This window comes from Bubalus kerabau, chromosome 8, assembly GCF_029407905.1.
Source record: "Bubalus kerabau isolate K-KA32 ecotype Philippines breed swamp buffalo chromosome 8, PCC_UOA_SB_1v2, whole genome shotgun sequence".
In the NCBI taxonomy this organism is placed as follows: domain Eukaryota; kingdom Metazoa; phylum Chordata; class Mammalia; order Artiodactyla; family Bovidae; genus Bubalus; species Bubalus kerabau.
This window is the reverse complement of record NC_073631.1, coordinates 102,094,443-102,108,298: the sequence shown is the minus strand read 5'-3', so window position 1 is coordinate 102,108,298 and position 13,856 is coordinate 102,094,443. Positions and strand designations below refer to the sequence as shown.

General features: G+C 37.3%; 1 protein-coding gene across 1 annotated transcript in view; it reads right to left on the bottom strand.

The window, feature by feature from the left end:
* Positions 1-13,856, bottom strand: part of AGBL3 (AGBL carboxypeptidase 3) — a 113,406-nt gene that overhangs the window by 21,404 nt on the left and 78,146 nt on the right. The window contains exons 14-15 of the mRNA XM_055590982.1: positions 7,772-7,829; positions 5,955-6,020 (exon numbers count right to left, since the gene is read on the bottom strand). Of these exons, the coding sequence (XP_055446957.1) occupies positions 5,955-6,020; positions 7,772-7,829 (124 nt within the window). The remainder of the gene's footprint in view (positions 1-5,954; positions 6,021-7,771; positions 7,830-13,856) is intronic.

The window sequence follows — 13,856 nt, the reverse complement described above, 5'->3', positions numbered from 1 at the left end:
GATTTACAATGTTGTATTGGTTTCTGCTTTACAGCAAAGTGAATCAATTATACATATATCTACTCTTTTTTAAGATTCTGTTGCCAATAGGTCATTACAGACTGCTAAATAGAGTTCCCTGTGCTATACAGTAGGTTTTTATTAGTTATTTATTTCATATATAGTAGTGTGTATATGTCAGTCCCAATCTCCCAGTTTATCCCTTCCCCCTTCCCCCCTTGGTAAGCCTAAGTGTGTTTTCTACATCTGTGACTCTTATTTCTGTTTTATAAATAGTTTCATTTGTACCATTTTTTAAAAAAGATTCCACATATAAGCGATATTGGGGCTTCCCAGGTGGCACAATTGGAAAAGAACCCACCTGCAATTGCAGGAGGTGCATGTTTGATCCTTGGGTTGGGAAGATCCCCTGGAATAGAAAATGGCCACCCACTTGAGTATTCTTGCCTGGAAAATCCCATGGACAGAGCCTGGTGGGCTACAATCCATGGCGTTGCAAAGAGTCAGACACAACTGAGCAACTAAGCACACACACACTCCCACACACACATGTGCAAACATAAACACAAGCACTATCATATGATATTTGCCTTTCTCAGTCTGACCCACTTCATTCAGTATGCCAATCTCTAGGTCCATCTGTGTCCCTGCAAATGGCATTATTTTGTTCTTTTTATGGCCAATATTCTATTGTATATATGTACCACATCTTCTTTATCTGTTCCTCAGTTGATGGCCATTTAGGTTGCTTCTATGTCCTGGCTATTGTAAACAGTGCTGCAGTGAACAGGGGTGCGTGTATCCTTTCAAATTATGGCTTTCTCTGGATATATGCCCAGGAGTGAGATTGCTGGATCATATGGTAGCTCTGTTTTTAGTTTTTAAAGTTACCTCTGTACTGTTATGCATAGTGACTATACCATTTACTCCCACTAATAGTGTAGGAGGGTTCCCTTTTCTCAACACCCTCTGCAGCATTTGTAGATTTTTTTTGATGATGGGTATTCTAACGAGTGGCAGGCGGGTACCTCACTGTAGTGTTGATTTGCATTTCTCTATTAGTGATGTTGAGCCTCGTTTCATGTGCCTCTTGGCCATCTGTATGTCTTATGAATGTCTATTTAGATCTTCCACCCATTTTCTGATTGGGTGTTTTTTTTTTTTATGTTGAGCTACATGAGTTGTTTGTATACTTTGGAGATTAATCCCTTGTTGATGGCTTTGTTTGCAAATATTTTCTCCCATTCTGTGTGTTTTTGTTTTGTTTTGTTTTTAATGGCTTCCTTTGCTGTGCAAAAGCTTTTAAGTTTGATAAGGCCCCATTTGTTTATTTTTGTTTTTATTTTCATTACTCTCAGAGGTGGATAATTTTCGTTATGTTAAACCAGCCTTGCTTTTCCAGAATAAATCCTACCTGGTCACTATAAACTTTTTTATATGTTGCTGGACTCAGTTTGCTAGAATTTGGTCCTACTATTTTGTCTTAATTTTTAATAGATACAAAGGTAAAGAAGAAATGCTATTTATTTATTAGGCCCCTGGAACCCTAACAATTACCTTTTCAGAGAAACTTTCTCTGATGCTCCCTCATCCCTAGACAACTCCTGTATAATAGCACAGTAAGTAGCATTTATCCCATTATGTTTCTATTGTCTCTCTACGTGTTTGTCAAACTCGCTTTGCTTCTTGAGAGCAAACTATATACTGTAACCCAGTCTCTAGCACAGTCATTGACCAGTATAACTTAAGACCTCTGCAAAGCAGATAATCACCAGAGTCTTAAAGAAACATGAACAAAGAGGAAAAGGAGATTATGTAATAAAGGATGATTATAAAAGAGAGTGACTAAGACACAGGAGAATAGTATCAGGAAAATTTTACTTAGCTATTCAGAATGAAAATATATCAACTGATGTTCAGATTTCTGCTGGGGTTATTTTACAATACTCATGGAAGACAAAGAGCAGACTCCCTCAGCTCCTCTGCTGCACCTGTCTTTTCTATCAAGTAGAGTTTCTTCTGATCAGACAGGGGGAGAATAAACATTAGTACTCATCTTCAGTCCCAGACATGTTACATCTCAAGTAAGAAAATAATTTGCATATAAATAAGATCACAAAACTGTTGACACTAACCTTTTAAGAATTCAAGGAAGTGAGTCTCCTCTTGCTGCTAAATGCCTAAAGACTCCATCCATCATCCATCACAATCATGTTCATTTAAGGATCAGTTCCTTCAAGAAAACATTCCCTGGGACTTCCAGGCTGGATTACATCCCCCTCTTTGAGGACATAATTCATGCATATCACTCATTCTATTTCACTTTTACTTTAATGAACTGTTTATGTGTCTTGTTACACTTTCTTAAATGATAAGCAGCTCATCTTGTTGGAGAGGGAGGGAGAATTATGTTTCAGCCAGAGGAAGACAACGTGAGCAACGGCAAGGAGGTGAGAAGACTAATGTATTTTGAGGCTACAAAAAGATCACCATTGCTGAAGTGTAAAGGAAAGGCAGAGGATGGCAAGTGGTAAAACTGGAGAGGCAGTCAGGGGCCTGTTCACTGGAAGTACTGTACATGAAAGCCACTCAGGATGAATGAGGGTTGGATAGGCCAGTTGGTGCTTGGCCTCCCTCCGATTCTCACTATAGCTCCCAGTGTGGTGAGTTTAAGTGTGGTCTGCAGATCACTAACATCAGAATTATCTGTGGTACCTTATTAAAAATGCAGATTTGGGGGTCAACAACAAATGCCAGCTCAGAAGTCAAAGCTGGGATTATCATAAGCTCCCCAGATAATTCTAAAATTTTAAAACCGCATGTTCCATAAGACAGCTGGCCCATAATCTTCACAATGCCAGTGCTGAGTGAAAGGGAAGAACTGAGTACATGCTCCAAATTAAAAGAGAATCAAGGGATATGACAATTAAATGCAATCCATGAAACTGAATCAGGGAGAAGTTTTGCTCTAATGGACATTGGTACACTTGGCGAAACTTAACTACAGTATGATACAAAATAGTATTGTATCAAAGTTGAATTTCCTTAAGAGACTATTCTTGTTCTTGGAAAATAAATGCTGAAGTTCTTTAGCAATAAGGAACATGATATTTATAAAAAAAAATGGATTTGGGGGAAATATAGCTAGATAGGTAGATAGATACAGTTCTTTGTACTTTTTGAAATTATTTAAAAATTAAAAGTTAAGAAAATTGAAAAGAGAAAGCCTAGAAGAAATTTGAATCTCAGGACTTTGTCAACTTCAACCACTGTTAGAAAACTGGGAATTACTGACAGGCTTTATTTTGGACAGAGGTATTAATCGGATTTCTGTTTTTGATAGATTACTTTTATGGTAGTATGAAAGGTAGAATTAGGATGATAGTACTGGCTTAGGTCTTTGTGGTTCAGTAGGTAAACAATGCAGGAGACCCGTGTTCAATCCCTGGGTTGGGAAGATCCCCTGGAGGAGGGCGTGGCAATTCACTCTAATATTCCTGCCTGGAGAATTCCATGGACAGAGAAGCATGGTTGGTTACAGCCCATGGGGGTCGCATAAAGTCAGACATGACTGAAGCAACTTAACACACACACATACACAGATGGCAAGGAAACCACTTAGAAACTAAAGTGTTTCTGATAAATATGTGATGAGTCTGAAAAGAATGATGGTAGTTAAGATGAAGATAAAAGGGATTATGAGGTAAAATCAACTGGATTCAGTGGCTCTCTAGATATGAGTGGTGGAAGTGAAAGAAGAAAAAAAGGTAACTTATCAGGTTTCTAGTTTGGTAGTTACTTAGATAGTACTTGCTACCAAAGATATAGTGAATACCAAAGGAACAGCATGCAGTGTGGAACTAGATGAATTAGAATTTGGCTGTGAGGGACATTTATGTGAAGATACATAGCAGATAGATATAAGAGGCTGAAGCTTTGACAAGAGGTCAGATATATGTATAGATATGTGTGTGTGTATAAGGTATATACATGTGTGTGGTACAACAATGTGACATAATCAAGAATGAGTTCATGAAAGGCTGAATCGAGGAAGACTTAGTTTAACAAGAATAAATTTAAGACTCCTACACCAGACCAAAACTGAAGTAAGAGAATGGAGGAGACGTAGTGGTAGTATCAAAATAAAACTTTATAGGTTTGAGTGTTTGTAAATCTAGTATGTCAGTATTTTAGGATAATTTTCAAAAGAACATATGTAATCTTAGACTGCATTAATGTGGATCTGGTATCTAGAAAGAAGCAAATGAGAAAGATAATTTATTGTATATTGTTAGGCATCTATATCCACAGGTTCCACATCTGCATTCAACCAACTGTGGATCAAAATAGTAGGACAGAAATTTCAAGAAGTTCTCAAAAGCGAAACCTGAATTTGCTGTGCACTGGCAACTGTTTACATAGCATTTACACTGTATTTATTACTTGTCAAGTGTCCTGGTACCAGTCTGGGTATTACTTTGAAATGTATGTGCAGAAAAAGAATAAGAATAATACTTCATGTTTATATATAAAAGAATTTGAATCTCAGCTTTATATAATAATAAAAAGTAATTGTTAACTCCTTGGTGAGACAGATAAGTGTTTTATTCTCAGACAAACTATGACTCAGCTGCTATATTTCTCTAATTTTAACAACAGAAACTGCAGTAGTTTACAGAAATGTCTCATGGGGGACAGAGCTTGTTTTTACAACATTTTAAACTCAGAATTGGAGAAGGCAATGGCACCCCACTCTGGTACTCTTGCCTGGAAAATCTCATGGACAGAGGAGCCTGGAAGGCTGCAGTCCATGGGGTCGCTGAGGGTTGGACACGACTGAGCGACTTCACTTTCACTTTTCCCTTTCATGCATTGGAGAAGGAAATGGCAACCCACTCCAGTGTTTTTGCCCGGAGAATCCCAGGGACGGGGGAGCCTGGTGGGCTGCCGTCTATGGGGTCACACAGAGTCGAACATGACTGCAGTGACTTAGTAGTAGTAGTATTATATTAATCTAGAGATACTGCAGGATATGTATGGGTTATATGCAAATATGCCATTTTATATAAGGGATGCATCCTCAGATTTTGGTTTGTGAGGTTCCTGGAACCAGTTCCCCCTCAGATACCAAGGAATGACTGTCCTAGTTAGATGACATCTGCAATACTGTGTTCAGTTTCCTTCAAGCTTAAATAGTGACAGAAAAGAGTAAAATATGATAGTAAAGGGACTTGAATCATATTATGGATGGCTGAAAGAAATGAAAGTTTCAGGTAAATAAATAATAGCTTTAAAAAATATTTATGATCTGTCATGTGGAAGAGGCATTACATTTGTTCTTATTATTGCAAGGAGGATTAGGGAAAATGAGTTGGTCAGAAATGTTTACCTTTAAAGTTTCTTCTTTTTTTTTTTTTTGCTCTGTGTTGTTAAAGAGGTGAGTTAAAATTTACAGGGACATGTGCTTTAAACTCAACATAAAAGAGCATTGCTCTCAAGCAATGGAATGAACTGACTGCAGTTTGGTAAACTGCTTGTCACCAAGTGTTGTCAGTCAAAGGCTGGATGTGCTTGGGTCCTGTCATCTGTAGGAGGTGAGAGTAGGGAACTCTTAAGGCTCCTCTCTGCTTTAAGATTTGGTGAGATGGGAATGAAAAGATTAGACAATGAGATGAGTGATCTGTTTTGTTTTGTTTTTTTGATTTGGTAAAATTACCAGAAATCAAATTGACATATAAGGAAGTTCTACTGTCTTCTATATATTTCTAGAGTTAGAAAAATCAAAATTTGAGGTACAGAATTTCTGGGAAGGTGAACTGTTCTTTGGCAATCCAATTTGAAGATAATCTTCTAGTTTCTTATGTGTAAATCATGACCAGATACATATTATTAAATAGCCCACATTCAGATGATAGGTGACCACTCATTACTGACTATATTCCCATCTTACAAACCTTGATTAGGGAGCTGTCTTCTGAAATAATCAAATATACAGTCATCTGATATAGAAGGCCTTGTATCTAGAAAAGATTGTAAAAGTCCATTAGCAGCAAGAAAACAGCTCATTGACTCTTTTACATTTCATATTTTTATCTTTTTATAAATAAAAATGCTAGTATGCTAGCAAATAATGTGTAAATAGTAGTTTAGCTCAATGAAATTAATATAAACAGTTCTCAAATCTTATGAATTTTGTTGCATTTTTGCTATTTATAGGTAAGGTCTAAAAAAATGTTCATACTCTTTGGGTCAGCAGTTCCTTTCTAGGAATATATTACAGATAAATAATTAATCACAAATAGTGAGTTAAAGAGTCTTCATTGTTTACGATAACAAAATAAAATTTTAACAATGGAGTGTATCTAAATAAATTAAGGTTCACTAATACAATGGAATACTTTGCCACCATTTAACATTGAGAGAAGTTAATAATATACTGTGATTTTAAATGAAAACATTTAAATCTTGCAAAAAAACCTTGAAGATTTATTTGTCTGTGTGATTAACATGGACTGTACATGTATAGAAAAAATGTCTAAAATAAGTATTCTAAAATATGTTCTTTGTTTTTAAATTTTGACATTAAATTTAACAGAAGAATATATAAAAGTTATATATTAAAAGTGACAGATTTTCTTGGCTTATCACCACAAGAAAGAATTTAAAGTATAATGAAGTAACCATCTTAATTATAATAAAATTCCCTCTTAGGTGTGGTTTTTATTTCCATTTCTATTTTTAATTAGCCTACTGCATCACAGTGGGAGATACTAAGAGACAGCACTGGAGTGCTGTAGTCCATGGGGTTGCAGAGTTGGACAAGACTTAGCGACTGAATAATAACAACAATTGCATCATAAACTAAATGGATTTATGTACATTTATGCTGGGCTGTGCTTCGTTGCTCAGTCGTTTGCAACCACATGGATTGTAGTCTGCCAGGCTCCTCTGTCCATGGGGATTCTGCAGGCAAGAATACTGGAGTGGGTTGCCATGCCCTCCTCCAGGGGATCTTCCCAACCCAGGGATTGAACCCTGGTCTCTTGCATTATAGGCAGATTCTTTACTGTCTGAGCCACCAAGGAAGCATGTACATTAATATATACTTTTAATCATTACCTGAGATCCTTTTTGAAAATAAGTGTGGTATAAATATATTAAAAATATATATACACATAAAATTAAAGAATTATTTTAGATAAAATTAAAATGCTTAAATTACATGAATATTTTTCAAAGGACCTCAAGTAAAGATAATGAGATAAAAATTAAGAAAAAAATACCAGAATATATATTTCTGAATCTCTAACATTTCTGGTATTTTTTTCCTTAGAGATTTATATCAGACTTAGCAGATTCTCACAGAAGCAAATGAGTAGTCCAAAATGTAATTTCTCTCTTGGCCCATCCTTTATTAATTTATGAAACAAAAGGACCATGATGTTTTTTAAACATAAAACCCCTATATTTTGTTTGGGGAGAAACCTTTCAAATGAGGGATATCTCTCAAGTACGTGGACCACTCAGTCCAGCCCTCGGTGTGCTTCCTGGACACCCTGTCCAGACTGTAGGCGCTGCACCTGTTAACACTGCACTGCACTTGTTTGTTTGTTTGTCTCCCCCTATTAAATGATGAGTTCCTAAGCGGTAAGAAATAGTACAATATATTCTTAATATCCCTAGCACAAAGCACAGTGATAACCTCCAAGTCATAGTACAAAAAAGTGTTGAGGAGTTAATCGTTTATCAGAGGGTAAAAGCAGAACATTACCTGTCACATCAGAATCTGATTCTTTGTGTCTTTGAACTAAATGTCCTTTATCACAAACCTAATAGAACATAGAACCAGAAGGAAAACAGTACTATATTATAAAAATGAAAATGAGGTACATTTTCTATGACTTATGGTAATTTTCAACATTTCTCATTTTATCCTCATAGATTTAGAATGGACAAAAATAATCTTTTAAATCAGTACCTTCTAATATCTTTCACAACGCTACTTTTCTTCTCCACCGATGACAGAAGAAAATGTTAAATACTGTATTTTGGCATTAAAGGGAGTTAAAATTTTTTTTACTTCATATAGAACTTATTTATGATGAGAAAGAGACAAAAAGTGTATGCTTTATAATTTCATTTACTTAAGATTAAAGGAAGAGAAGTACAAAATGAATGAAAATATATAAAATTGTATGAAAAAGTATAAGCAATTGCAAAACCGTGTTTATATAGGAAAGCTGAAAAAATAATTTCTCATAGCTTGTAAAAAAAGTTTAGGAGGAAGTTTTGATTTTTACAATTTCCTCCCACCTCCCTTTACAAATTTTTACAAAATTTGTAAAATCAAAAGGAAGACCATATGCGTGACACTGCTGTCTGTGTGTCATGAAAGGAGATACCCTGCCGTCTGACCAGCTGGACTAAAAGAGACACGCAACACTGTGGAATTGTGACTGCTCGTCTTGAGTAGTGTACACAAATCATGTGAGTGTGAAAACATTCTGAAAGTCTCTTAGTCATGTCCAGCTCTTTGCGACCCCATGGGCTATACAGTCCATGGAATTCTCCAGGCCAGAATACTGGAGCGGGTAGCCTTTCCCTTCTCCAGGGGATCTTCCAGACCCAGGTCTGGATCAAACCCTGGTCTCCCACATTGCAGGTGGATTCTTTACTAGCTGAGCCACCAGGCAAGCTGAGAACGTTTTAGATGCTTCCAAACTGTTTCAAAATTCTCCAAGCCAGGCTTCAACAATACGTGAACTATGAACTTCCAGATGTTCAAGCTGGTTTTAGAAAAGGCAGAGGAACCAGAGATCAAATTGCCAACATCGACTGGATCATCGAAAAAGCATGCGAGTTCCAGAAAAACATCTATTTCTGCTTTCTTGACTATGCCAAAGCTTTTGACTGTGTGGATCACAATAAACTGTGGAAAATTCTGAAAGAGATGGGAATACCAGATCACCTGACCTGCCTCTTGAGAAATCCGTATGCAGGTCAGGAAGCAACAGTTAGAACTGGACATGGAACAACAGACTGGTTCCAAATAGGAAAAGGAGTACGTCAAGGCTGTATATTGTCACCCTACTTATTTAACTTATATGTAGTGTACATCATGAGAAACGCTGGGCTGGATGAAGCACAATCTGGAATCAAGACTGCCGGGACAAATATCAATAACCTCAGATATGCAGATGACACCACCCTTATGGCAGAAAGTGAAGAAGAACTAAAGAGCCTCTTGATGAAAGTGAAAAAGTTGGCTTAAAGCTCAATATTCAGAAAACGAAGATCATGGCATCCAGTTCTATCACTTCATAGCAAATAGATAGGGAAACAGTGTCAGACTTTATTTTTGGGGGCTCCAAAATCATTGCAGATGGTGACTGCCCCCATGAAATTAAAAGATGCCTCCTTGGAAGGAAAGTTATGACCAACCTAGGCTGCATATTAAAAAGCAGAGATATTATTTTGCCAACAAAGGTCCATCTAGTCAAGGCTATGATTTTTCCAGTAGTCATGTATGGATATGAGAGTTGGACTATAAAGAAAGCTTCTTTTTAGATAAAATTGAATGGCAGCACCCCCCCCCAAAAAAAGATATAATCAGCATGAAAATGGGAGGTGGGAGGAAATTTTAAAAATCAAAACTTGATTATTGAAGGGAGAGAGATAAGGAAGTATTCTAGAAAAAATTATGCAAAGTTAAAAGTACCAATATTACATAATCATTATAAAGAATTTAGAGAGACAAGGGGTGAAACTAGGCTGAATAAAATTCACTTGTAATAAGACTTGATTTGATGAATTCACTGTAATTTTTAGCTCTCCTCCTTTGATTGAAATATGACTGTGAACCACAATAAAACTATTATCTTCATCTCATAGAAAATCACCAGGCCAAGACACTATAAAACTCCTAGAGGAAAACATAGGCAAAACACTCTCCGACAAACATCACAGCAGGATCCTCTATGACCCACCTCCCAGAATATTGGAAATAAAAGCAAAAATAAACAAATGAGACCTAATTAAAATTAAAAGCTTTTGCACAACAAAGGAAACTATAAGGAAGGTGAAAAGACAACCTTCAGAATGGGAGAAAATGATAGCAAATGAAGCAACTGACAAAGAATTAATCTCAAAAATATACAAGCAACTCCTGCAGCTCAATTCCAGAAAAATAAATGACCCAATCAAAAAATGGGCTAAAGAACTAAACAGACATTTCTCCAAAGAAGACATACAGATGGCTAACAAATACATGAAAAGATGCTCAACATCACTCATTATTAGAGAAATACAAATCAAAACCACAATGAGGTACCATTTTCACGCCAGTCAGAATGGCTGCGATCCAAAAGTCTACAAGCAATAAATGCTGGAGAGGGTGTGGAGAAAAGGGAACCCTCTTCCACTGTTGGTGGGAATGCAAACTAGTACAGCCACTATGGAGAACAGTGTGGAGATTCCTTAAAAAACTGGAAATAGAACTGCCATATGACCCAGCAATCCCACTGCTGGGCCTACACACTGAGGAAACCAGAAGGGAAAGAGACACGTGTACCCCAATGTTCACTGCAGCACTGTTTATAATAGCCAGGACATGGAAGCAACCTAGATGTCCATCAGCAGACAAATGGATAAGAAAGCTGTGGTACATATACACAATGGAATATTACTCAGCCATTAAAAAGAATACATTTCAATCAGTTCTAATGAGGTGGATGAAACTGGGGCCTATTATACAGAGTGAAGTAAGCCAGAAAGAAAAACACCAATACAGTATGCTGCTGCTGCTGCTAAGTCGCTTCAGTCACGTCCGATTTTGTGCGACCCCATAGATGGCAGCCCACCAGGCTCCCCCATCCCTGGGATTCTCCAGGCAAGAACACTGGAGTGGGTTGCCATTTCCTTCTCCAATGCATGAAAGTGAAAAGTGAAAGTGAAGTCACTCAGTCGTGTCCGACTCTTTGTGACCCCATGGACTGCAGCCTACCAGGCTCCTCCATCCATGGGATTTTCCAGGCAAGAGTACTGGAGTGGGGTGCCATTGCCTTCTCCGCCAATACAGTATACTAACGCATATATATGGAATTTAGAAAGATGGTAATGATAACCCTGTATGTGAGACAGCAAAAGAGACACAGATGTATAGAACAGTCTTTTGGACTCTGTGGGAGAGGGCAAGGCAGGGATGGTTTGGGAGAATGGCACTGAAACATGTATGTTATCATATGTGAAATGGATCGCCAGTCCAGGTTCGATGCATAATACAGGGTGCTCGGGGCTGGTGCACTGGGATGACCCAGAGGGATGGAATGGGGAGGGAGGTGGGAGGGGGGGTTCAGGATGGGGAACACATGTACACCCATGGCAGATTCATGTCAATGTATGGCAAAACCAATACAATATTGTAAAGTAATTAGCCTCCAAAAAAAAAAAAAGAAAGAAAATCACCAGGCCAGTGTCCTTATGGTTGGTTGGTTTAGCTGCCAAGTCATGTCCGACTATTGCGACCCCATGGACTGTAGCCTGCCAGGCTTCTCTGTCCATGGGATTCTCCAGGCAAGAATACTGGAGTGGGTTGCCATTTCCTCCTCCAGGGGATCTTCCCAACCCAGGAATCAAACGTGGGTCTCCTGCATTGCAGGCAGATTCTTTACCAACTGAGCTACAATCAACTCTTAGTGTCCTTTATGAATGTGATCTATAAATTCTCATTTTTTGTTTTTAAATATTTATTTTTAATTGGAGGATAATTGCTTTACAATATTGTGTTGGTTTCTACCATAATGATCTATAAATTCTAATCACAGTAATCTACAAGTATTTGTTTTTGCTTAAAGTCTGCAAGATTAATTACTGAAAGTATCCTGGTAGGGAATAAAGGTTACTAAAATAGTTTAATACTTTTTAAGGGATACATTGATATCTTATAAGCAATCATTTAAGAAATAGTTGAAGAGCATGAGCTTAATATGACCTCAGGCATTAACCTCAGTTAAGATGATACTCTTCACTCTTTTTACCAAAGATTATTAAAAAATGAGAAAAAAAATTCAAAAGTTCTTGGAAAAGTAGATTCTGTTAATCCACATTTGGCAGATGGCAGTGTATTTGCTGCTGTATCTGCTGAATGAACTTGTCATGGCTAACCTTAGATTTCCCACTGGATTACTATTATTAACACCAAAAATATTTGAGTAGAAATCTTCTAACCTGAGGCTGGTACTCAGGTTGACTTCTGGGCTCTCTGCAGGTAACAGATGCTTTATGGATTGACCAATGGGATCCAAAAAGGATTTTTTTTTTGGATCTCATTGACTTGGGATGTTGTCCTTCATCCGTGTTTGTCAGGCTTATTTCCTAATTGGACAGTTCTTTTGATCTCTGGGTAGGGTACTAATCCTTCCCCTACCCCTTCCATCCCTGACCACACTCTCTGGGAGGGCAGTGGTTTTGGCAGAAATCTCTCTGACTCCTTCCCTGACTATACCCAGCTGTTAAATTCTGCTAATTTCTGGCTGGTAGGTATATTGCTTTAGCAATGCCTTGGGGGTATAAATTGCTCTACAGGCTAATTTAATCAAATCTGCGTTCCTTTGAAGGGATAATTTGCCAGGTCAGGGTTTCAGATTTATACTGACCCTGCCTGAGACTCCTCCTACCTGTTCCCCTGCCCCCAGTTCTGTGAACTAGCCAGCCTATACGTTTGGCCCATATCTCCAAAGAATCTACCAATCTAATTCAAATCGCCTTTCTCTATATTTCAATTTTTGAGAATGCTATTAAGCTTGAATTTCTCCAGGATCTGTTGCAAATTAAGTCTTTTACTTTGGGAAGACATTAGGAGCTATGTTTTATCTGGTCTGTTGTGTCATCTAACATCTCTGTTGCCTTATTGATTTTCTGTCTAGAAGTTCCGTCCATTGATGTCAATAAAAGTCTCCTACTATTATTATTGTATTCTTGTAGGTCTTTCCCTTTATGTCTGCTGGTACCTGTTTTATGTATTTAGGTGATCCTGTATTGAGTACATTTATGTTAACAAGTGTAGTATCTTCTACTTGTATTGTTCCTTTTATCATTATATAATGTCCTTTGTTTTTCCTTATGGCCTTTGTTTTAAAGTCTGTTTCATCAGATACAAGTATTGCTAGCCCTGCTTTCTTATTGTTTCCATTTGGATGAAATGCCTTTTTCCATCCCCTCACTTTTAATCTTTATCTTTTCCCCTAAAGTGAGTCTCTTTTAGGTGGCATTTTTTATTCAATCTGCCACTCTGTCTTTTGATTACAGAATTTAGTCCACTGACATTTAAAGAAATCATTAATAAAGTATGTACTTACTGCCATTTTAAACATTTGTTTTCCAGTTTTTGTAGTTATTTCTTCTTTTTGTTTTCCCTTTTGTGGTTTGATGGCTTTCTTCTGTATTATGCTCGAGTTCCTTTCTTTTTGGTTTTTGAGAATCTATTGTACCTTTTTGATGTGTGGTTACCTTGGTTTTCAAGTGTTAACCCATAACTATATCTTACGTGTTCTAAATGAATAGTCATACAAGTTCAAACACATTCTAAAAGATCTACATTTTTATATTCTCCTCCTCTACATTTTGTGATTTTGGTTTATTTTACATTTTGATGCTTATCCTTTTACTATTAATTGTAATTATAGTTGCTTTTACAATTTGTTTTTGGATTGCTTTAATCTATGTACTAACTTCGGAGAAGGCAATGGCACCCCACTCCAGTACTCTTGCCTGGAAAATCCCATGGATGGAGGAGCCTAGTGGGCTGCAGTCCATGGGGTCAGAAAGAGTCGGACACAATTGAGCGACTTCACTTTCAC